We start from the raw sequence: 22,867 nt of genomic DNA, 5'->3' as shown, positions 1-22,867 counted from the left end.
GTCACCGTTATTAAACTTCTCCCTCAAAGACCAACACGCACCAGAGTTTCTTTGACAGCTGGCCCCCTCCTCACCGAGCCCGAGCCCGTTGCAGCGTGAACGGGGTTTTTTTTCCAATTCCCCTGCACGCCGGTGGCTGCACCGCACCGGTCAGCGGTCGTCCGTCTGCATTAACAGCCGATGAAGCAGCAGGTCTGCCTGGAAGTTCTGCATCACCACTGAAGTCTCTTCCATCTCGTGAGGATACAAATGGTTCCTGTATCGAGCCATTAACATATTTCAAGCTTTCACGCTGGAGGATTAAAAGCCATTATTCCCACAGAATTTGCAACAGAGACCTCTGCGCACTTTGTGGTGCGGTTAAGGCAGGAATCCAACAGGATTCTGGCTGCTGCCAGCTGTAGCGATTCAGCGAGAAGCGGCAGCACAACAGGCACAAGCCGAAGGTCTTAATCCACACCATTTCACCTACGAAACGATCGTAGCTGAGCAGATGCTAGAGGAGGTTGACTGCTGACATCGGTGTGGTGAAGGGGAAGGAGAAGAACCTGGAATAGCCCTACTGTAGAGATGCAACATGATGTAAACCAGCAGACCCTCAAGAACATTTTAAAAACTTGTCATGAAAACAAGCGGCAATGACATGATAAGAACCAGCTGATGCTTTGAAGCGCGCCACAGATCCAGCACTAAAAAGGCCAACCTTAAGTGAATTGGACGTATTATTATTCAAGAAGCAAGGAGAGAATTTTTAACCACAAGTTCCTGAGAAAATGAAAACGTGAAGAATGGCTTGCAAACTCTGCCCTCCAGAAAAGGAACAGCAATCCAAGCACAGGGATCCGGTACTAATAACGGAGATGGGAAAAATTAAAGATAATGAAATGCAGACCCAAAAGCTGCCTTTGTCGAGAGATATGGAGAACCTGCGGAAGACCAAAAAACCCGGTTACTGATGGCTGTGAAGGATGGAGAAGTACCCAGGAAGAATGGAGCATATTCAACCCAGAAGAGGCTATTACGCTATTAGGAGCTATGGAGAGCTCGCAGCTGGGTGTTCCCACCCAGAGCCTGCAGAGCACCGGCGTGGGGTGAGCCCCCCCACGCAGCTCGGCCCGGCAGCCTGTCGGGGCTGAGCAGCGGTGCTGCCACCGCCCCGCTCCCGTGCTCCCAGACCTTCTCCCGGACCTGTCCCGCTCACTAGTCCCCCAGTTCTTTTTGTTGGATGTTTTCTGTTGTGCTGGCCATCAAACCAGCTCTCGTGGCAGAGTACCGGAGCCAAGGCGCGGTACGGAGCGGGAGGACGCGCGCAGCAGCCGGTACGGCGAAGGGCAGCCGCTCTTTCGGGGAGCTGCTCAGCTGGTACTGCGCTTCTTCCGGGCAGCGGTGTCAAGATGAAGAGCTGCTAATAGGCCCTTGCACGACACTCATAGTTCACACAAAGCGTTCAATTTTGATTGTCTTACAGGAGCTTATTTACCTGATAAGCTTTCAAAAAAGTGCAAACCACATGTTTTATTAATTGGTCAATAACTACCTTCCTGAAAGGAGGGGGGAAGCTTCTCTGCTTTGAGAGAGGTTGTCAGTTCTCTGCTGTTAGAGAGCTCAAAGTACTGCTGTAGGCACTCCACCTAGTGGTTTACAGACCATTTATAATTAATAATGCTAATGTTTGCTTTAGCAAGAGCCAACGGAGCCGCCGGAACGCAGCCTAGAGACCTATAATGCATTTGTGAATGCTCTCATCCTTAATACAGGGGTACAGCCTAGCCACTTCATCTCAAAACACGCCACAGGACTGCAGAAGCCACGGAAATCGAGATGAGCACCATGTGCTGGGACCACCAGACTGGCAGCTGGGTTTAGAGATGGCTCTTGATGTTGCTTATTCTTCCTGCAATGGACAGAAAACAAACGTGCAAAAGCAGAAGCCTCCCACACGAACTTGTTGCGATAACGGCTGGGACCAGAGCTGCCAGAGGACACGCTGCATCACAGCGAGTGGCAAACTAGTTGTTTTAGGCAGCTGATTGCTTTTCCAGGAAAGTGGAAAAAACGGCTTCCAATCCAGGGACACACAAGTCTACCCTGTCGTGGAGTTAACGGTGGGTTCATCACTGACAAGTCGTCCGACACAGCTTGTACAACTGCTGGAGGACTAATGAAGATTTCGTTTCGGTGTGTTTTTTAGGAAGGGAGTGCAGCTGGCTACAAGCACGCTGAGTACGCTTTGTTAAGGTAGCTTTTTGGTCATTCAAGGTCGGCTGCACATGAGTTTTTCATTCAAAGCCATGCTAGGCAAGTCACGCAGCTCACTTGAAAGGGAAAACAGAAAGAGCCACCTCTGCTGCCTACAGACCCATGAAACTGCAATATCGATAACGGTGCACAAGTCTTTTACCTGCCGCCGTTTACCAACAGCTTAGAAGGCCAATCTGCTTTTCCTTCTGCCCTTGCAAAGAGCCTGAGGAGAAGCACAGCCTAGATGTAAGGCTGGGCACTCATACCTGGGGCAAATAGAAGATGAAGAGAATCATCTAGAATGACCTTGGAGACGAAGCAGGTTCTCTCCCCTCCCATGAACACCAAAGGTGCTAGAGAAGTGATCTGCAAGCACAAGATATAGTAATGAAATCCAAGAAAAGGGAGGCTTTGGAACACAGTGTGGAGGAAATATTTTTCCACTGTGAAATTGTCCCTTTGAAATCCCCCACCCTGCCTTCCTGCTTCATCCGGCAAGAATGGAGGGCTGCTTGCTCCGTAAGACCCAGAACCGCATTCCGCAGAAACAACGGCAGAGATGAAGAAGCTAGGCATGAAATAAACTTCACTGATGTATGATTCACTCCACTTTGTGGAGAAGAGCTTTAAGTCAAGATTTATAAAGGTGCCTAAGGGAATCGGACACCCACACCCCCATATTCGTTGGCCTCAACAGGTATCTACACTTAAAGGCAACTTTGAGTCTCAGGGCAAGTCTTACACCGGGGAGGTTACACACCGGTCGTGCTAACCGGGAGGGCAGCCAGTTCCTGGAACAGCCCTTAAAGAATCTGAGTAGGTGACATGAACTACGTTCCTCTGTATGACCACCATGGGAAAAAGTCACATAAGGGTGAGCAACCGTGCCCTGGTCATCTCTAAAGGTAAGGCAGTATTTATTAGGGGGACTCAAGATCACCCATTTTGCCTCCCAACCCAACAGCCATACTGAGGGAGCAGTATCCAGCGAGAATTTAACTGGGTGCAAGCAAGAAGTCAAGATCCTGGAGGAAGAATACAGTTTTAGAAGGGAAGGACAACAGACATTATCCCAACTGACTTGAATACCCTGGCGCAGCATGAGGCAAGACAGAATAGTTGTGCTTTGTGGGAGGAAAAAATAAAATCACCAGGGAAAAACCCAGCACCATGCATTGACTGAAATTTCAGATTGGCAGGGAAGGAAGCTCCCGAAGTCCTCCCAGCCTTTCCAACTGATACCTCAAAGCAGGGCCGTACTCCAGAGGAGCTTTACACTGTGTCTGGGGTCACAGGTCTGGCTGCTGTGACACCAGGTCTTTAATGGGTTTTAATCGTGTCCAAAAGGGCCCTCCACCACCCCCTTCCTGCCCTACGCAGAAAGCCTCTTCCAGCCCAGGCTATACTCCTGGGACAACTGGAAGCTGGAACAGAGAGCAAGCAAGCAGCAGCCAGCCTTCTCTCAGATGAGGTCTTAAAAACAACGTGTTCAGGAAAGAAATCACCGAGCAAACTCTCCTGCATTTTCTGCCATCCCCTCCCCACATACATACTGCTTCATGGCTATCAGCTTGGAGTCCATGCTCTCCTGCTTTCCTTTCATCACCTGGATGTCAGTCAGTAACTTGGTTACATTGTCTTGCCGAACCTTTATATCCTCATTCTTTATACTGGATACCTGGAGACAGAAAGGAAGATGTCAGTCATGTTTCCTTCCTACAAAATGGTTATTTCAGCTTCAAAGTCGATACTGCAAATAATTCATCTCCCCTCTCTAGGCCAACCGCTGCATTCACACCCGAGTGCATTGTGTCAAGGGACTAAAACCAGCCGTCTACAAAGCAAGTTTTCTGCCAGCATACTGCTGTTTGAAAACATCAAATTCTGTCGCAGCCTAAAAAAAAAAAAAAAAATAATCTTTTTGGATCAGAAATACAGTGCTCGGGTAAGAGTGAAGGCCTACACAAGAGCCGTTTGCCTATGCAAACCTTCAGGCAGCCAATGGACTAACACATTCTCATCTATGACGAGCCTAAAACTAAAACTTCGCAGCCACAAAGACCAGGGAGCACATTCGCATGGAAGGTAGGAAACAAACATTCTTCTCGCACGCTTTCAAAAGTCTCTGCTGCCTGCAGTGAACTGAATATCAATCTTAGCAATTAAGAAAGTCATTAGCCGGTTTGAGAAAGAAAATCAGGAGAAAAAAGGGCAGATGAGCTCACTGCAGCAGAGAGGCCTGCAGGCGGGATGGTAAGCCTCTTCCAGAGGTCCCTGAGCAGCAGCCGGTCGCTCGACATCCTCATCATTTCCACTACAAGTGTTAAAGCAGCTGAGGAGAAGATTCTGAGCAGACGATTTTATTTTTCTGATAAAATACTCATGAGAAATGACACCTCGGCGTGTTTCACAAGCGCTGCACCACGTGAGAGGTCTATGAACTGCCAGCCACTATAGGGGTTAACACATCTCACCTATTCAATAGCAGCTTCTCTCCACTTCACTCGCCAGCAGGTCATATATCTTTAAGATCTCTTTACATCCTTCTAACGCGTTTGCCCACTGTGAAAATGTCTAGAGGAACTAAATGCCTCAGTGAAAATGGCACTTGCGGTTATTTGAGAGCACCCTGGGATAGACAGAAGAGCGAGCTACTCTCTCTACACGTTGCTTTGATTAATATTGGGAAAAGAATGACAAAAACATGTTTCTCCAGCCCACACTCCAGGACTAATAAATTAGCCTGGGAAGTTCATAAGCATTTTTGGAACTCCTGATACCAACTGTTGCTATACCGTGTCTTCAGTACGTGTACTGCAATTCTGTAGGTCAAGAAATGGGGGCAGTTGTAAAGCACATCTGTGAGTTTAAAGGGAAAACGCCTAAGTTTGTATGTGGGATACACTGGAGGTTAACACATTTAAAATAATTCAGGTATCTTATCCTTCCTTTTCCTCCTTCCACTACTACATCTAACATATCTTCATGTGTCTGTGTGCATACTCGTTGTATGTACGTATTTTTCACTCCTTGAAGCACTTTAAGTAAAGACTGCAGCTCAACTAGTGATCACTCTCCCTCCTACTGAAAGGTACAACTGCTCTTCAAACTCTCCAGAGGACACAGCAAACTTCCCTCCATCAAGCTAAACTCAAACAGATGCTACTTGTTCAGAAAAACGAGAAAAATAGAGAGACCCTTTTTACTGAACTCAGAAACAATTTGGTTTGCAAGGCCAGAGCGCTGGCTGCCTTCTGTTGGTGGTGTGGGAGAGAGGGGAAGTCTCAAGCAGTGCCGTAAATAACCTAACGCTGAAAACATGGAGAAAAAGACCCACGAACAAAAGGGACTGGTACCAGGAACCCGCAGCCAGCTGATGAGCAGGATGGCACTGCCGCTCGTACCTGGGTGAGAGGGCAGAGACGGCAAGACGAGCTCCTGGCAGAAAACAGTAACGTCGATGTCCATCAAGCCTTAGAGCACACTGATGCTTTTCAGATTAACCCTCTGTTTTTAAACTGTTTATCTAGAGCAAGATCTATTGTATAAACTTACGCTGGTTACTTTCCTCTTGATGTTCTCCAGGAGATGTTCCTGGCCTCGGATGAAGTACGGATGCTGGAATTCAGTATCGTCTTTCTCTGGCTTCACCAATCCTCCCTGCTCAATGTGGACAACCTTTCGGAAGCCATCTGAAAATCAAAGGGTAGATAATTGGAGAAAAGATTAAGAGGCTAAAAGTGAACTTGAGAAAGCAGAAACTAGCCCAAGGTACCCTCGTTCACTTAAATACCCCCGTGCTCTATCACTGCAGTATTCCGTTCTAACTGACCTCATCCTAAAAATGCTAGGTGGAATGAGAAACCCTTCCTTAAACCGACAGACATTTGGACAGAGGCCCATGCTGATCCTCTCTATGCGGTCTGAACCGCAAGTGGCACGAGTCCTCTCCAGCCACCGCATCCTTCCCCTGCCTCTGTTTCTCCCCAGGAGCGCAGCGCCAGGCCACCCAGCCACCTGCCCCGAGCAAAGCTTGACACAGACGGCTGAGAAGCTGGGATCCACTTCTGCATCCTAGAATCATTTTGAAAAGCACCTTTCGCTGCTCTCGCAGGACCAGGTTATGCCGACGTTTGGCTGATAGCATGGCTCAGCAAGAAGAAAGGCTGAAATTACCAGAACTAAACCAAGAGTCTCCAGTTAACCTCACCATTTCCGGAGAACAGCCCCTCATTCACAGGGAACTGTCCTGTGACGTGAGTAAACAGCATCTCGCCTTGCCTTTTCGATGCAGAGCAAGATGCAGACAGACATATATTTCAACAAAATCTTTTTCAAAAATACCACCAAAAAGAGACTCAAACATCTAGCACACGCTCCAGGCAATCCCAGAGGGCTTACGTTTTATTTGTTCAGGGCATAAAATGGTTTCTGAGAGCAATTAGCCATGTACTCAGCAACATCCATGACGCAGATAAAGCACCACTGCCTATCATCTCACATACTCATGAAAATAGGAACACTTTGGAGGCAAACCCATGCAAGCGTCCATCAGCACACAATGGGACATGAGTTATTCCTGCATCGAACTGAACGCCCAAGCCCCTCCGTTCTCCGTTCCAGCGCCTTCTCGCTGCAGCACATGCCACGAGTCCATGATGCAGAGTACTGCAGCTGGCACGCCTGTAATAAACCTGCGCGTTCCCAGCACTGTCGGCACCCTGATCCTTAACCTGGAAATAAGGAGCAACTTGCTCATAGTAAAGGAGACGTGCCGAGGCACAGAAGGTAAATAAAGGACTTCCCAAAGGCTTCAGAGCCTTTCCAGAAAACTTCTTCCTAAATGAGCTGTGCAACACTACCAGGACAGAGCTGACGACCTCCGCACACAGGGTTAGTAGTCCTGAAGCAGACATTCAAGTCTCACCTTGAGTCACCCTCACCAATCTACTCACCTTTATACTAAAGCCCCAAATTCTTTTTTTTTTAACCAGTCTACTCCACCTTAAGAAATGCAAGGCCATACAGTTTTTCTCGTTCTAATATATGACAACCAAAACCACCCTGGCTCCAAACAATTCCCAGAACTACTGCGACAAGCACCGCTTTTGTTATTCCCGCAGCAACACAACCTGCTGGTGAGGGTGACGGTGCAATTCCTCTGCTGCGTGGGGAAGGGAAGGGCACGGCATGCTGGAAAGTGCCTCCTCGACAGTTCAGGCAGAAGTTATGCACCAAAGTCTTCAGATGTACTTAAAACACCTAAAAGCCACTCAAGAACAGAGTGCAGCCCATCAAAGTATTTTTGGATCTCAGCATTTCTGTAAACCGCTAGGATAAATCAAGAGTGTTATTTAAGTTGCTCAGACCACAGCTGTGGTTAAAAAAAAAGCTTCCTGCACTTGCAGCAGAAAGTGATTTAGAGAAATTACACATTATTGTAGTGATATTAGCCAGTTTTCAGTTATTCAAGTGATCCTTAAAAACTAAAGGCCCCGGTCACGAAGCACAGAATGTGCCCCACAGCTAGTCAAAGAGCTGGTGTTGAAAGGTAATGAAAATGTCATCCTTTCTAATAACATTGGAATGCTCTCTGCAGCCCACATCTGGAGCATTAAAGTTAATCCCTGATATAACCTCCACGTGAGAGGTGTATGAAAGGCATCCTTTATGCTGCTGCCTATCACAAGAACCCGCAGCCAAAACGTAAATGCAGATCTGTGTGCGCGGGGAGGAAGCCGAGCAGACTGCCGTGAAGCAACGTCTCTGGGATAATCCCAGAATGTTCCTGCTAGCTGGCAGGAAAAGGCAGCTACAAACGCATCCATCAATCTCGAAGCGTGTACGCAGTCAGGCAGTTCTCGATTTCCTTGCACATCCGAAGGGTAAGAGGAGGATTAAGCAGTATAAGTTTGGAAAACCGGGGAGGGGGAGCATGGAGAAAAAGAATATTGCTTGCCTCGTAGAGGGCAGGGAACCAGTAGCACGGAGATACCCTGCCAGCACAGCAAAAGCGTTGGACACTGCTCCGTTCGCGTACTGAAGGGACCCAGCCTGAAACACCAGCTCAGATTCAGCTTGCCCACACAGCAACCCGGACGGGAGCAGAGGTGTCCCCAGGCAAAGCTCCCATCTGAGCTCGCAGCAGATGACTTTTTTTTGCCCGCGGATGTGCCCAGAAAGGTGACCAAGGCTCAGCACACGCCGTGAAACACCGGTTCTGGAGAATTTTGTAACCCCCACTCAGGTTTTGCATAGGGATCCACAGCCTGAAAGCTAGCTCAGAGGCACTCTTCACCTTACTGGGCTATTCACCCAGCCAGGATAACGAGCTTCAAATTTCCCTGCGAACCGGTAACACAGAAATACACAATTATGCTAAACACAAAGTGATTTGAGAAAAATGCAACAATAACTGCACAGCTGTACTAGAAGCTAACCAAGCAAATCCCCAAAAACTAAACGTAGAAAATCATGTTCCATCCCGGGTATCTTTTTCTTTACTACATGTCCTTTAGCAATCCCTGTTCTTCAAGCAAACAGGACAAGCAGTGTAGGGACAAACTCTGAATTTATCTTCACGTTTGGACATACATCGGCCATGTCACTCGACTCTAAAATAAATTGAAATCCTCAAACTGCCACCAATCACAAGCTAAGAAATCCCTTTCATAGTTCAAGTAAATCAAAGCCTCTGTAACGCAGACTGGGGAGAACGGGATCAATGTTAAAACCCAGATTAAGCCTAGAAAAGAAGATATAAACACCTGAACATGGAGGTTACATTTACACATTTTCTAGTGCAAGACATGAAGCCTAGCTTTCCATCAACTCAATACCACCTCATGCTACCATGGTAGCGTAACAGAACATGTAAGAAAGATCCAAAAGTCTGGTCGAGGGCAGGAATTTTTTTATGGAGAACCTGACTCTTGAGGTCTTAAAAGAAATCTCAGTTCCACGTCTGATCAGAACACATCTTTTCCAGAAATACTGAACCACTTGGGAAAGGTCTTGTTCGAAAGAAGTTTCAGCCCTGTCTTAGCTTGGCCGTGGAGATTTATTACTTCTCTTCCCCCTCCTTTTAAAAAGAACACCTTATCACTCAGATGTGCTTTTGTCCGATCACCTAATTCTGTTCCAGCTCTTCTATCCCCGCTATTGAACGGAGGAGCTGACACCCAGAATAACGTTATTCCCTCTGCCCTTTTAACATGACACACGGTGAGAGGGAACAGACCAGACAGCTTGCTTGCTTCTTCTCATTCCCCAGTTACAGCAGCATCAGTTGGAGAGGCAGCCGTTACCTTATTTTACAAGCTAATGCTCAGGTTGATCCTAGTCCAAAGCGTTCCAGGACATGCAAGTATTAAAGGCACCTGCAGACATGTGCTTTGGAGGGAAGCATCGCTCTCCTCCCTCCAAATGCAAGTCAGATGTGACAGGCCGGACAAGAGAAGTGCAGCCGGAAAGGTCACTTTGAGCAGGGAGGCAAGCTGCCGAAGGAGCCTGTCCTTCTGCAGGGCGAGCTCCCGCTCCCCCGCCTGCAGACGGGAGCCGAGCCCTCCTACCTGCCAGGCAAAGAGCCGCTTCTCCTGTCCTACAGCAAAAGAGACAGCAAGCAAGGTGAAAAGCACCGATAAGCGGCATTCTGCAGGCGTGCGGACGTCCCGTGTCTAATTACACGTAAGTAGCCCAATGACATCCCTGTTCTCCTGGCAGGACTTGTGCTTTGGGCATACCTCTCCTCAGCTGTGACGGGAATGGAGTATTCCCCACCTCGCTGGGGACTCTCGACCCTTCCCACAGAGCTACGCAAGCAGGTGCCACTTTTCACATACACACGTGCAAAGGTAATAAAACCCCAAAGCCAAAACCCAAACCAAAACAAACTCAGAAGACAAGAAAAGGTCAGGTTAAACCAATTTAATTTTCTTCCGTGCCAGGGTAGCAAGCTTCATCAACAGAAAAGCAGCAGACATCGTAACCAAAGCACAACATCCTCAAAGCAGGAAAATCAGCAGGATGAAACCGATATAATATGGGCGTAAGCCCAACAGAAAAAGCCTTATTTAGGGAGCAGTTAGTGAAAAGTATTGCAGTGCTGTGTGTAAGAGTGTGGGCCCAGTCCTACTCAGCATCTTCATTAATGGCATGAAGGACTGAATAGGGTATGTTTGCTGGCTGAACAGGGTATGTTTGCTAAACTGGCTGATAAAACACAGCTGGGAAGAGCTGCAAGCGTGTCGAAAGGCACGGCTGCGATTCAAAGTGATTTTGACAAGAGGAATGAAAGTCCCTACTGACAGATACAAGGTACTGCTCCGAGGCAGGAATAAAACCAAACAAATATGGGAGGGACAACCACTGGACAGACAGTAGCTGCACAGAAGATGATCTGAACGCTGTCGTGGATCACGAGCTGAATGTAAAAGTCAATGTCCCACTGCTGAGAAAAAGGCCAATGCCATAATGGGATATACACAAAAGCATCACCGGCAAGACACACGAATTACTCGTTTTGTTCTACCCAGTGATACACCCAACGCTGGCTACTGCACTTCAACACAGAGATGGAACAAAGTCCGCTCAGAAAGGAATGCAAACAATTAAAGGCTGCAAAAACAACCTACAAGAATTAAAACACCCAGGCTGTTTACTCTAAAATAAAAGAAAAAAGAAAAAAAGAGAGGACTGAGGAGAGGTATCAAGTTTTCAAGGACATGAAGGCTGATGCAAAGGCAAAAGGAATAAATCTCTTGACATCCACAGCAGATAGGAGAGAAGCGGAGGAATTAAACTGTAGCCTGGAGGGTCTGAGTTAGACATTCAGCAATCAACTCCACTGCTTCCCTGTCCTTACACTAACAGCATTTCCTTGTTGGACTTACGGAATCTTGGTTACTGGAGGCTTGGGAAAAATAGGTTAGATGCAAAGTCATCAGCAACAACCCAGAGGTAGCTGATCCTGCCTTGAAGCAGAGAATCGGACTAAATGGTTGTGAGGTCCCTCCAGCCTTCTGCTATGATTCTATGGATTTTTTTTTTTTTAATAATTGCTGCTTAGAAGAGCAAGTTCAGACAATGCCTGCTTTACATGATGCTGGCAGCAACATCCCCGCAAGAAAGCGAGCAGAAAATGAACGAGCTGTCACACGCGGTGGTCCTGTCTCACTGGAAGCATTCCAGAGGAGGTCCTCCTTCACGACACAGGATGGCAAAGAGTGCCGTCACAAACGTTAATGACGGGCAAACGCAAGGAAAGCATTCAGAACTCCTGCGCTAATAATCAGGGAATATCAAGATAAAAGAAGTCTGAGAGTCTGATGTTCTTTATATGCAGCAGCAGTTTTCAGTTTTAGAAGTTGTTATTCCCTTCAGCAGAGGCCAAGCTTAAAACTACCACTTGGTCCCAAAAACGGAGAGACTGGAGAGCTAGCAAATGCTCCCAGCTCAATGAAATGTCCCCTACATTAAACCTGGGCAGAAGAGGGGAACCTTATTTCAGGACAAACTTTACACTTCGCACTCTGAGCTGCCCAGAAGATACTTACACATATTGAGCTGCCGTACAAAGCTGGCCATGTTGTTGTGTTTGAAGTACTTTGGAAGCACCTCCTTGGCAAATTGGCCTTGGTCAAACACATGGAAGCTGTTTCCACTCTGTCAAAAAACAAAACAAAACGAAACATTATCAACCACTGTTACAGAGAAAGAGAGAGAAGCCCACCTGCTTTTTCATCTCACAAATACAAATTCTGCGTTGCTGTGGGCGAGATCAGCAACGGCCCCATCTCTCGAGTCCCTTAGCTGTAAGTAAGGATGCAGTTTATCAGCTTTGTTTGAAGCTGTTACCATCTGACCAACACAAGCTCCCAGGAACACCGTTCAGAGGGACCTCAACTACCTCCTCCAGCTCCTGATGCAGTTCGGGTTTAGCACGTCCCTGCGTCTCAGCTGAGCCAGGGTAACTGCCCACCGGAGCGCTCTCTTAGCCAACGGGGGCTAAATCACATTTCCTTGCACTCGGCCCCGAAGAACAACAAGCATCTGTCAGTTATCGAGAACGGGCAGGCAGCCAGGAACTCTTTATGCTGTGATCAAGCTACTAATGTGGAAGAACCTGCAGAGCGCAACTCCCCAGAGACTTAAAAAAACAACCCAGGAGGTTAAGCAGGCTACAAAGATTAAACCTCAATTTGCACAACTGTGGATCTATTAATTCCCCAAGTTGTCCCAATTAACTTGTTTTCCTTTCTACAGCAACAGCCAATGATCTTCCCAGCAAATTAAGACAACCAGGCTAGTCTGACTTTAAACACCAACATCTGCAAACAAAGGCAGACAATTCTGTGTCCTGCCCGTCTCGGGCGGCTCGCCGTGCCCACGCAGACGAGGCAGACGAGGTCCAGAGCAGCTGAAAGCAACACGTGCTGTTGCTGGCAGAGCGAGAGCAACACTGATTACCGAGTTTTAATTTTTCACTGCGATTGATAAACGTTTTCTACGTGTTGATTTAAAAAGTAGGAATAGGTAGGAGACAGGAGGCAGCGTTCCTGCCCCTCTAAACACTGAGGTACTTCTGCTGTCGGATTTTGGAAAATGAGTTACGGCCAACAGAACAGTGCATGCCAAGAATAACTAGTTATTTTGACTATTATAACTATCTTGACTAGTAGTCAGGATCACATTTCAGCCACTTAGCTTTCAGGTCTGTGGTGCCATTTTATCAAGTATGGTTTCTATTACCTTTCTGGCACGCTGCGCAGGAATTATACTGTCAACATAAGCATCTGCAAAACAGCAAAGGAAGGGATTTTCATTCTGGCAAGGCGACACAAGAACTCCGAATGCATTTTACAACCCGGATTTTCTTCCATGACGAAGTCCTGCTCCTGATCTGTCCTCCTGCTAATATCATCCCACGTACCACCAGCACACAGCGCTGGCAGGAGCACCAGCGGAGAGCCAAGCCCAACAAGATACTGACAAGTCATTGCATGGCCATGAAGCAATCAAACTTCTTACTTCAAAAGAAAAGCGGCAGGGCCAGGCCAGACCACCCATGCGACGGCAGAGGATGGGGCCTCCAGAACTCCAAAGTACCCCCAATTCACGAGAGCGACTCAATGAAAGGACCTTCACACGCAGGAGCTGTTAGTTCAATATTAAACCAGGCCGTGCCGCTCGGGATGGCATCTCCTGGCAGGCAGCACCCACGCACGAGGTCAGAAGAGCCCCTCGCTGGTTCTGTGCTGAGTGACGAGACGAATACAAAACCCCGAGCGCTCTGTAAACTCCACTCTTGTCAGACCAGTGCCACGGCTGAACACCACGAGCACCTGCAGACGGTCCCCAGGTCCCAGCGTGAACCTCCAGGGAAAAGATGAGGCCAAGGTCTTCGGAACTGACTTAAGAGTATCAGACGAAATATCCATGAGACTTGATTTTCAGACAGGCATGCCTTACTTTTCAAGTTACTGGGCAAATTCAATGTAGCATTAATCCTAAAGAATTAAGACTACTAAAGAAACCCCTCAGACTTTAAAAGACTCTGCCTGCCAATAACAAAACCAGGTAAGGGTTTATTAAAAGTTGACAGCTTGGGCTTTTTGGCCCATGGATGAGTTTCTTTACCCATTCAGAGGATTCACCTGCGTTTGAGTATTTGTCTTCCTTAAGGTCCTTTACTCCTTATCAATACCTACAAGTACTCCGAGTCGATTCTAATAGCAAAAAGTGCAACAGAACGATGGCAATGAAGGAAGGAAGCGCACACTAGCCATCTCCCTAAAGATGGCAACCCACAAGAAAGAAAACTACTTTGGGTCCCGTTCCAAGCCTTTTTGTTTTGCTGGAGTTGCTCCACTCAAGAGTTCTTGCTTTTTTGCCCCCCTAAAATAATGAAGTTTGCTGGTGGTCTCCTCCGTGTGCTCCACAGCACTACAGCCACTCGCTGTACGTCGCCGCATCCAAAACGCTCTGCTCCCTTTACCTGCGTCCAGATCCCCCAACCTGCCTCCCCATCTAACTCCGCTCCTGCCCAGCCCCGTGAACCTTCCCAGGTTTAGCTATTCCATAGGAGTCTCTCCGCGCTGCTAACAACCTGTCGGGGTTTAACCCGGCAGGCAGCTCAGCCTCCCCAGCCGCTCGCTCCCTCCCCGCCGGTGGGATGGGGGAGAGCATCGCAACCGTGAAAGCGAGAACACTCGTGGGGTGAGATAAAGACAGTTGAATAGGGAAAGCAAAAGCTGCGCACGCAAGCAAAGCAAAGCAAGGAATTCAGTCACTCCTTCCCGTGGGCAGGCAGGGGTTCAGCCATCTCCAGGAAAGCAGGGCTCCAGCACGCCTAACGGTGACTTGGGAAGACAAACGCCATCGCTCTGAATGTCCTCCCCTTCCTTCTTCTTCCCCAGCTTTATACGCTGAGCATGACGCCATACGGTGTGGGATACTCCTTTGGGCAGTGGGGTCAGCTGTCCCGGCTGTTCCCCTCCCAACTTCTTGTGCCCCCCCCCAGCCCCCTCGCTGGTGGGGTGAGAAGAGAAAAGGCCTTGACTCCCTGCAAGCGCTGCTCAGCAGGAACGAAAACATCCCTGTTATCAACACTGTTTCCAGCACAAATCCCAAACACAGCCTCATACCAGCTATGATGGAGAAAATTAACTCTATCCCAGCCAAAACCAGCACACAACCGTAACAGATTTTTCCTCTGTTTTCATAGAAGGATGGCAATTATGTCCGTCAGCTTCAAGGAGTTTCACCCAAGTCTCAACGCAGTACCTGTTCCTTCCAGGGAAGAGGGGAGGAAGAGGGAGCTGAAGACAGGCTCTCGGCCTTCAGTCCTACTACTATCAGAAGCACCGCACTGGTGACCTCCTTCACAACGCTGTTTGAGATTCATCCTAAAATTTGTATTTTTAACACTGTACCACTTAAGCATTTCTCTCTTGAATTATTAGAAATACTCCCATTTCCAGACTGTTTATGGCCGGCTTCTGCACATTTTCTTGCACTCACACCAGCTACCTTTCGCTTAACCAGCCCTTCTCCCATCCTGGTGTTAGTCCAATGCCAACCGGCACGCACACGTGCCCGACACACGGCTACCATTGCTTACAGCGGCTGCTGCTGCAAAGTGGAAGAAGACTTGGGAGTAAGCTGGAAGGGAGAAGTCTAAGGTATGCAAGAGGCTTACAGGAAAACCAAGCTGAATTAAATTGCCTGTAAGTGACAGGATTATTTGCACAGTTAGGACTAAATCAACCCTGCACAGGCGTTAACCAAATTCTGCCTCATTTCTATTATTCCAGTTCTCAAGGTCATCTGGTTTCTTCTGCACGGCATCCCAAATCTTCGCTGTGTTAACAAAGCCCAACAGTGTTTTGTGAAAATTGTCTCAACACACCTAACGTGCCAAAATCATTACAAAAACTGCATTCACAAAGACTGTTCCAAGATTTCATCTTCGAGCAGCTCTGCCATGACCCCTCTCCAGGCTGGAGCGACCCTCCGAAAACTAACTGTTGTCTCTGCTTTAGCCAGTCTCTCCCCCACAATTCTTGTTTTAATCCTCACCTTCTCCACTTTCATTTATGATTTTCCATGTGGCAGAGTATCAAACGCCTTGCAGAAGTCCAGACACATTAGATCTGCCCCAATTCCTTTATCCAGAAAAGGATTTCATGTCCAGAGGAGAGGCGAGGAGGCACAATCGATTTTTGGTAAGTCTATGTCGTATTTTATCCCATTTCCATTTACTTCTATGGCTTCAGTTATTCTCCTCTTCAGAATCACTTCCAAAGCACTTCAAACCATCAGGGTCAGACTAGTTAGTCATTCAGGCTCCTCTTAAAATCAAACAGCTTATACAAATGAGGTTAAGTGTCTGTCTTGGGGTGACAGCTTATGTTGCAGAGAGGGGACGAGGGGCCTCCTGTTTTAAATCCCGCTCCTCCCTGGCTGTTCCGGGATGCGCGCACAAGGATCTCAGCTCCCTGGACTGGACAAAGTCCCCCCCAGCTGAAGTTCTCCTGTGGGACACCTGCTCGCTTTGCCGGCTGGCACCACACTGGCTGTTAACGGTGCGGCCCAACGGGACGGCGCAGGAGTCGGGCCATTTCCCAGCAGTTATCAGGGTCTGTTGAAAGGGAAGAAACAATGCAGGCAGACCTCTTCACAAGGTAGAGCAGAAGTTAGGACAGCAAGTGAAATACAGCTTATCTTGCGTAATTTTGGTATACTTTCATCTTGACGTGTTCCAAGTTGAGTTCAGACAGCATCAAACATTTTAGCACAGATCAGGTTGTTTTGTCAAAAGCCTCAGCTCTCCCTCGGAGGGGGACAACGTGAAGTCAAAATGACTCATGTAACACTAGACACGTTCAGCGTGTTGGCCAGCACCGTACTCACTCCCAGTCTAGACGGGCTCTGACCACCCACTGCATACTCCAGGTCTCCACATCTGCACTGGCACCCTTCTGCTCTTCCCGTTCTCCTCCTGCAAAGCCTCACAGGCTTGAGACACCATTTATTCTTCCGGCGGACAGAAAAGGAGGTGCCCCCAAAGGATTTTCTGAAACTGATGCTGGGGAAATCAGGTGATTAAGGAAAGGGGCCGAGTTTAGGCTTGGTGTAGAAAGGTCTCCTTCCTAGTCCAGGCAGTGCTTATAAGCCACCGCACACTTCTTGCTTCTCCCCTGCTGCCTACACATGCTCTGCAGCAGGACATTTACAGAAACCCTCAATGCCCTTTTCAGAACTAAGATTGCAGAAGGGCACTTGTGCTTAGCAAACACCTTTTCACTCTGTTTACAGCAGTAATAGTAGTTCTATAATGCAATAAACTGCTCAAACTTTGTTGTTAACCAACAGCACCAAACAGCTGAGGTTAAGGGGCCAAAAATGACAGAACGGGACTGAGGACGAAGGCTGTAAGTCTCTTCACGGACAGTTACAAGTGGAGCTGTGAATCTGAAAACATTAAAGCTGTCCACAGGATGAGACCCCTTTGCAGCCTTCCCTTCAGGAGCATCGCGAGCCTCCGGCCCCAGAGCTGCCCCGAACCCTCCCAGCCCCTCCAGCTCCTGATGCGGTCCGGCAGTTTCAGAGGTTTCACACCAAAATTTTGCTCTGAACCTTCTGCTCCTTCCCCCAGACCACGTTATTTGCTATCTACAACAACAAATGGAATGTCCAGAGCAATCTTTTAGCATGCCTATTCTTGCCGCCTCTCTCTGAACAGCCAGGTTTTCCTCTTTACCACCTTCAAGTGAATCCATCGGGAACGGCCGGGCAGTTTCACCGGCACAGCAGCGGTGCGCAGCAGCGTCCAGAACAGCGAGCCATCCAAAAACCAGCTACTGAAAAGCTACCGCCTCCTCCAGCTGACAACCCTGATCATCCGGCTTCCGCCTTTCCATCCGCCACGCTATACGTGGAGCTTAAAGACACTGGACAGTGTACATTTAAGTACTTGCAGGCATTCCCTCCTCCCCCATCAAATTAATGTGAGGAATCCCTTCGCTATCTGTCCTGTCGCTAACCATCACATCTTCCAGCTCCTCTGCAGATAACAGGCTAGAAATAACATGGCCCAACAGTTTTCCACCTATCGCCATCGGTAGGCAGGCCCCGGGTTGAAAAATTCTAAAGAACCGCTAAAGTGATTTTAAATGTTCATTATTTCTGATTAATGTACTGCTGAACATAATTTTTTTTTTCCAAAAATAATAGAAAATCAGAAAGTTTTTAAAAAAATGCTGCAGTCATGCCCAGGTGAGCTGGAAGCTCTGATAACCGCGATCGCTCTGAAGCCCAGCACTAAGCTGGCTTCGGCTCAGAGCACCGGAGAATCTGGGTCACTTACCACCACATCACGATAGAACGAAAATCTCATTTCTAAAGTATAACTTGAGGTCTTCTACATATTTGTACATTCAGTTTGTAAGAGACTTAAGTCTGTGAAATAAGCAGGAAAATCCAGGAAAATATTCACTTTAGAGCAACAAATAAAAGGTTCAATACTATTTCCCAGCATCTGACATGCCAGACCTATTTTGAAAATGGAAATACTGATCCCTGCGGTGCAGCGAAATCACCCAGACGGGAGGGACAGCAGCAAACCCATGACTTAGCACAGAAAACCAAGTCATGGAGTCTTACGAAGTCACACCAGAAAATGAAATCCTTACAAAATGAAAGCTGATCAACTATGGCAGATATTAAAAAAAATGGGATGACAATGTTTATTTTTAAAAACTTCATGTTCAAATTTATGAGAGCAGCATAAGATTTGACGATTCTCAAACTCCAGGTTAAACCTGATCATTAAAGTTGTGAAAACCTTCATAGCTACCATCTGAGATACGGAAAAAAACCCCAAACAAATCAAGAAAAAAAAAACCCAGGAACTTTCTGGCTCCACCACTGTCGAGAGCAAGATTAAGCCCATGAAATTCTCTTATGTCCCAGCAATGAAGATTAACTAGCCGTTCCTCATGCCTCTCCAACAATAGAGTGACTTTGTTTAAGCCTTGGAAACCCAGGAATTAGAAAAATGTACCTGTTTCTTTCACCTTCCACCCTAAAGACGAGACATGTTATGAAGCAGCACTGTTCTGGACTGATTCAGAGCACCCCAGCTCCAGGACAGCTCTCTTTTATCTCAAAACATTTAGACCCAGACGCACAGCAGGCTGCGGGGCTCCAGCCTGCGAGGAGGACAACGCACTGCCCGTTCCACTCAGGCAGCACCTCACCGATGTTAAAACACTGCGTGTGATCTGCGAGGGTTCAGGCTTTGCTTCACAGGCAGCTCGGCCCTTAGACAAGCCGTACTTGGCCACCTCGCCGCAGGCCGGGGTCAGACGGACGTGGAATTCCCAGGCGGATGCTGCTGGAGGCACCTTGCCTTCCCTGGCTCCCCGCTGCCTTCTTAGACCCGGCGTCCTGGTTGCTGCCGGAGGTGCTGCCGACCCCAGGTCGTGGAAGCAGCTCAGGGAGCGCTCGAGCAAATGGAAATGTTGGGAGGGGAGGGAGAGGGAAGGGAAGAAGCAGCCATCTCCAGCAAAAGGACCACCAACAGGACAGAGGAAACCCTTTCACCAGCACAGCAAGAGCACAGACCACACGACCGCAGCCTCGCGCACCAGCACCAGCGTGGCGGGATCCAAACTGGCCCAGGAGCTTTCATCCCTTCAGGGTGCTCAACATTTGTACACGTCAAGTGCCAACTAAGAAGCTCGACCAAACCAAAGCACCTGAAGGCTTCTGTAGCAGTGCACTTGTTGCCTGCCTAAAGCAGCCGGAGCTGACGGAATGGGTTTCCCTGGGCTTCTCAAGGGACGTACGGACAATTTCAGAGATGCTCAGATCACAGCTCGCAGGGGAAAAGGCTGACACCTCCTGCGCCGCGGCCTGCTCCGAAGCACACGACTGGTGGCTCCCCAGGAGGTGCAGCTACAACGGCCAGGGGCCAGCAGGAAGAGAAAGCTGAGGAAATGAAACCCTGGTGCAAAGGCCAACGGTGAGACTTCCCACGGAGGGGTGGAAGTGGAGGGAGCAAAACTGCGGGTTCTGGTTCCTGTTCCAGGGGTTGCTCACTTATCAATAAGCATTTGGTTAAAATGCGTGGTGCTGGGACCAGAGAAGACTCACAGTTTGCTGGGTGTCACGAATCCCACTCCAAAACACGTATTCCTCCCGTTCCAAATACAGCAACTTTTGTGAGAAACTCAGCCTTGTTAACTTCAGCTCCTGGAGCCCGGCACTAACTGCTCTGTCTCACCACAACAAAAGCGGTCTGTCGTGCTGGCCCTGGCTGTGCAGAAGACCTGGGGGTCCCGGCAGGCAGAGCCGAGCGTGCCGGCAGCGTGCCCTTGCAAGAGGGAAGGGGCCAACAGCACCCTGGGCTGCACGAATCAACAACCCGGGCAGGACAGGAGCGCAGCCAGTGGATCACGGGAAGGGATTATCCCCCTCTATACAGCACCCACTAAGTGATGCCTGGACAGCGTGCAGAGCCTGGGGCCCCAATACCACAGAGACACGGATGAACTGGAGCAAATTCGGCAGAGGGTCACCAGGGTGGTGATGGGGCTGGAGCTCTTGCCTGGAGAGGGGAGGCTGAGGGAGGAGGGCTTGTTCAGCCTGGGGAAGAGACCGCTTCGGGGTGTCGGGGAGCAGCAAGGACCAGCAGCTCTGCGAGGGAAGGAGACAGGAGCAGAGCCCAGTCATAAGGCAGGCACAAGCGGCGACCTCACTTACAAGGTGCTGGGATACAGAGGAGCAAGTTTGGGTCAGGATCAGAGCAACCTGGTCTGGCCCCAGAGCAGATCCTGCTCTGAGTCAGAGCTGGGGCTAGAGACCACCAGAAGTCCCTTCTCACCTAAATTATTCCATGATCTAGGTTTTTTGTCTAGTTAGTTTTAGCTAGGACCAGTTCCCCAGCACAGTTACACGTGCAGCCCCACAGCCCTGTGTCGGTACACGGGTAGGTACAAACACCGCTTTGAGCAGAAATGCTGACACACTGACTTAAAGCAAAATGAACTGGCCTCATTTTCCAGTAGATACGAGTGTTGAAAGACAGACCTTTTAACACACAAAAAATAAACCTTTCTGCTATCAGCACCTGACCTACTGTTTAGAAGACACCCGTCGTATACAGAAGGGGGAGACCCACCTGCCAACCGCGGCACGGCTGCCGAACGCAGCGCTGGACTGAAGCGTTTGTACCCAGCTGGGCTGAAGATGGTCAGGAAGTCGCTAGACCCAAGCAGCAAGAACCAAAGAGACAGAACTGGAGGTATCCTCACCACATGCTAAGAACTGTCGAGTTTAGCACATTTACAGTTTCGTAAGAACTAATCCGGAGCTGAACTGTGTCTAGGTGTACCTGCACTGGGGCTACCAAAACACTGACCACGTCCGCAGCGAAGGCCAGCCTTCGTGTGACCTTCCACACAGCTCATGGGTACACTACCTCGGGTGACTGCGCCTGCAGCAGACACAGGACACCGTCCTGTCACAGCTGCTTGAGAGGCAAGGCCACAGAGCGATGCCTATCCTTGCTAAGACTTACGTACTTTTGGCTAGAAATACAAAAATTCAGTGTGTAAAGTCGATACCGACGGTGGCAGCAGAAGCAGGCCATTCCGATGAAGGAACAGGAGGTCCTGGATCCAAGGTACTTGCGACGGCCAGCACAGCCGGTTAGCGCGCTAGCTGGGGTCTGCGCACATCATCATATTTAGTTTCAGGATGGGATAAGGCAGGATGAGCAGAACCTCTGCAGCAGCATGCTGTAACCAAAAATCTGTCCTCCCTCCCCTTCCCCTTGATCTCAGCTGTGTGCTCTCATCACTTTGCACAGACCACGATGCTCCACAGATTCCTCTCGCTTTCTCCTCCAAGACCTGACCTAACTTACTAATTCAGCAATGGAAACCTTACAGCGGTTTCCTGTGAGGCCAGACAGCTCACAGAATGATAGAATATCTCAAGTTGGAAGGGACCCATAAGGAGCTGAACCGGTTCACAGCCCATCCGATAAGCACTGGAGACAGGACACGGAGGGGCTGATCGTTACGCTGGCTCAGCTGCCCCAGAAACCTCGCTGCTACAATCACTGAATTTCAGTAACCCAGACTGCATGTGAAAACCCAGACCTCCGTGGCCATGTGTTCGCCTCCGCAGGAAACAGTTTACAGACTCTTCATGCCACGTTTGGGAAACGAGTCATGTAGCTCTAGGAAAGAAATTCTCCTTCCCCACCGCGGTACAGAAAGAGGACACGCTGGTGTTGACTGTGCGTGGGCTACGTTCAATCACTGCCCTATTTCCAACTTCGGCGCAATGGAAAGAGAATCTGCTCCAGCCCAAAAATCTAAACAAGTCACCATCTCCCGCATGGAGATTTGAAACGTGTCTTTTTGAAGACTGACTTTTCATAAAGCTTACCGCTGTCGGACACCCGTCACCACCTGGGTCTGACTGCGTTCCTCTTCTGTGCACAGAATGGCGTGGAGGAGACGAGCTTTAGCTTACAAGAAAAAATCCAAACAAATGTGTAAGGTGCTGACAACCTTACATACACAAGGGGACTTAATGCAAGCAACCTCCACGGTGAAATTTTACCCGTTTAGCAAGAGCTCAGACATCAGCAGAGCAGGAAGGAAGTTTTCTGACAGACAGTTAAAAGCACAGTCCACCAGAAAATCCCTCTGTCGCACACACGGCACGGGGAGAACCAAGGTCGAAGCTGCTGATCAACACTAAGCCTTTTTCTAGCAACTTCAGACAAGCCACCTACTGAATGGATCCATCAAAGGTCAATTTTTGTCGTTGTTCACCATAACACTGTTTCTTCAGCTTACCGGCCCCATTCTGCTCAAGCGTGGCGGAGCATCGCCGGCTCCCGCTACACACAGTCTTCCTGGGAAGGCAAGAATGAGGAATCCTGCACGGACGAGCTAGCAGGGCGGGAGGTAATGAAGCAGCGTCTTGCTCATCCAGGCAGCGCGGGACGGGAAGAGACCTTGTGGGTGACCAGGTTCAGCCCCAAGCTATCGCAGCACAACCGCATTCACAGATTTATTCCAACTCCACCTTGAAACTCTTTTTT

At 48.8% G+C, this 22,867-nt stretch overlaps 1 protein-coding gene across 4 annotated transcripts in view; it reads right to left on the bottom strand.

Annotated features, from left to right (window-relative positions):
* Positions 1-22,867, bottom strand: part of HSF1 (heat shock transcription factor 1) — a 73,608-nt gene that overhangs the window by 41,577 nt on the left and 9,164 nt on the right. For all 4 annotated transcript variants that reach the window (XM_075490362.1, XM_075490361.1, XM_075490364.1 and 1 more), the window contains exons 2-4: positions 11,796-11,904; positions 5,797-5,933; positions 3,795-3,919 (exon numbers count right to left, since the gene is read on the bottom strand). In XM_075490362.1, coding sequence (XP_075346477.1) covers positions 3,795-3,919; positions 5,797-5,933; positions 11,796-11,904 — 371 coding nt within the window. The remainder of the gene's footprint in view (positions 1-3,794; positions 3,920-5,796; positions 5,934-11,795; positions 11,905-22,867) is intronic.

Source organism: Mycteria americana, unplaced genomic scaffold (assembly GCF_035582795.1).
Source record: "Mycteria americana isolate JAX WOST 10 ecotype Jacksonville Zoo and Gardens unplaced genomic scaffold, USCA_MyAme_1.0 Scaffold_53, whole genome shotgun sequence".
NCBI classification, from domain to species: domain Eukaryota; kingdom Metazoa; phylum Chordata; class Aves; order Ciconiiformes; family Ciconiidae; genus Mycteria; species Mycteria americana.
This window is presented reverse-complemented; position numbering and strand designations above follow the sequence as displayed.